The sequence below is a fragment of the Pteropus vampyrus genome, unplaced genomic scaffold (genome assembly GCF_000151845.1).
Source record: "Pteropus vampyrus isolate Shadow unplaced genomic scaffold, Pvam_2.0 Scaffold59, whole genome shotgun sequence".
NCBI lineage: Eukaryota > Metazoa > Chordata > Mammalia > Chiroptera > Pteropodidae > Pteropus > Pteropus vampyrus.
Genome location: NW_011888840.1, coordinates 6,967,479 through 6,969,539, shown reverse-complemented (window position 1 = coordinate 6,969,539; position 2,061 = coordinate 6,967,479). Strand labels below are relative to the sequence as shown.

At 55.1% G+C, this 2,061-nt stretch overlaps 1 protein-coding gene across 1 annotated transcript in view; it reads left to right on the top strand.

The window, feature by feature from the left end:
* Positions 1-2,061, top strand: part of LOC105292576 (gasdermin-C-like) — a 13,115-nt gene that overhangs the window by 10,042 nt on the left and 1,012 nt on the right. The window contains exons 3-6 of the mRNA XM_023530989.1: positions 209-253; positions 518-544; positions 939-965; positions 1,801-1,937. Of these exons, the coding sequence (XP_023386757.1) occupies positions 209-253; positions 518-544; positions 939-965; positions 1,801-1,937 (236 nt within the window). The remainder of the gene's footprint in view (positions 1-208; positions 254-517; positions 545-938; positions 966-1,800; positions 1,938-2,061) is intronic.

The window sequence follows — 2,061 nt, the reverse complement described above, 5'->3', positions numbered from 1 at the left end:
ATTCCTTTTTAGGGAGTCCGAGTCAGAAGATATGGAGCGAGGTTGGGATCCTGAGTTTCAGCAAGCATCCCGGTTGATTCGGAGGCAAGGGGTGCCCAGGTCACCCTGAGAAAAGCTGCCACAGATGGCCTGGGGGCCACAGGTGTGGGGTGTGAGAGCCTCCAGCAGAGATAACCTGGCTCCCCCGGTCTGGTTTCTTCCCATCCAGATATTCTTCACATCGCAGATGAGAAGCAGAAATGCTTTCCGGAATGTGAGTTGGGCAGGCTCCCTGTTTAGCCCTTAGGCCCTGCTGAGCCCTTGACCCCCTTGCTAGGGGCTCAGCCTTGACGGACCCACAGGGAATCCCTCCCAAGCCAGCTCCTCCACTGCTTCTGTGTCTCCCCTGCTGTGACCCAGACATTGGCCCCTCTCCCCAGGGAGCTCACCTCTCTCCTTTGAGTACCAGGGTGGGAGGGTGTGTGTTGGGGAAGTGGGGACCCAGTCACTGTGAGTGGTTTTCTGTTTCTCTTTTCAGTGGGATGGGAGATGCAGCCACTTCCAAGTGAGTGGTGACTTCAGAACCCCCCTGTCTCCTTTGAGTACCGTGATGGGAGTGTGTGTGTTGAGGGAGTGGAGACCAAGTCACTGTGATGATCACTTGTTTCTCTTTGTGTTGGCTGGGACGGGGGACGAGGCTCTCATTGTACTCACCCGGTGAGCTGGGCCGACTGCCCCTGCCTTTGCTGCCATGGCCCAGGGCCTGGCCCCAGGTTCTGCGGAGTGGGGAGGGTAGGGAAGGCTGAGGATGTGGAGGGGTGGACTGGGATGGGGCAGGAAGGGGCGAAGGAAGACGGAGGGGGTGGTAGGAGGGCAGAACCCTCCCAAGTGTCTCTAAAGCAAATTTGGGGGATGAGAAAGGGGCGTGATCACTTCCCGTTCTGCCGTTCTCTTTCTAGGAAGAGCACAAGGATTCTGCCGGCTAGGTGAGTATTCATTAAGAGGGAGCCTGGGTCCTACTGGGTAGGACACCGCAAAGCCCAGACCCAAATTGGAGGTTTACAGGCAACTCAGAAACCTAAGCTTTACTTCCAAATTTACACCTTAGTCAGCCTCATTTATTCATTCATTCATGCATTCATTCATTCATGTATGCATGCAACAAACGTTTGTTGAGGCCTCACTGGGCCGCAGGTGTCATTCTGAGCACTGGGGGTCCAGCAGGGAATCAGACAGAAATGCCTGCCTCCCAGCCGCGTCCATTCGGGTGACTTCTCACCCTCAGCAGATGACCTTGAGGCTGGCTCAGGTCTCCAGGAGAAGAGGAGACTCCCCAGTTCTTGGTTAATTCTCCTTGGTTAATTCTTGAAAGACCTAGAAGATAAAGGCACAACTGTGTGACAGCAAGTGTGGCTCGTGTGGGCCAACTCCCGGCCACCCACGCTCTGCGTGCCTACGTTCTTACAGTCGTCAGGACAGCCTCATTGTAGAGTCCGGTGCTAGAATCCACATCGCTTCACACATGTCCCAGAAATGAGAGCCTGGTCATTTTCTTCTTCTTCCTGTGACTCCTTTCCAGAACCCTCTGCTGTCTTCCCCAGAAGCACTCTGTACCTCATTTCAGCCTGAGATTTTCCATCTTTCTAGCCGAGTATGACAGCTCTGTCCCCAGAGCTCAAACATGCCACCTGCAGGGTCAGTGGGTAAAAGGGGCAGAGTGGTTTCGCTCATGTTCCCTTGGCGGGCAGGGGCTCACCAGCCCAGGGGTGTCTGATCTCACACTGTCTCCACTTCCTGCTGGGCGTCAATGCCTGAGGGCAGATTTCAGGCACCTGCAAGCGGAGGTTTCCCACTATGTGAAGAAGGCCCAGCTCTTGGAGAAAGTGGGGAACGTTGTGTTCTCCAGCATCCTGGCCATGCTTGGGGACCGGGAGGCCCTGCATGACCTCGAGGACAAGGTGAGGGGGTCTCACAGCACCTAAGGCTTATCACACTTATGGATGGGGGATGTTTTGGAGATATGGCTGCTGCCAAGTTATATGGGGGAAGGAAGAATGGGGGTAATCTCAGGGGAATAAGAAG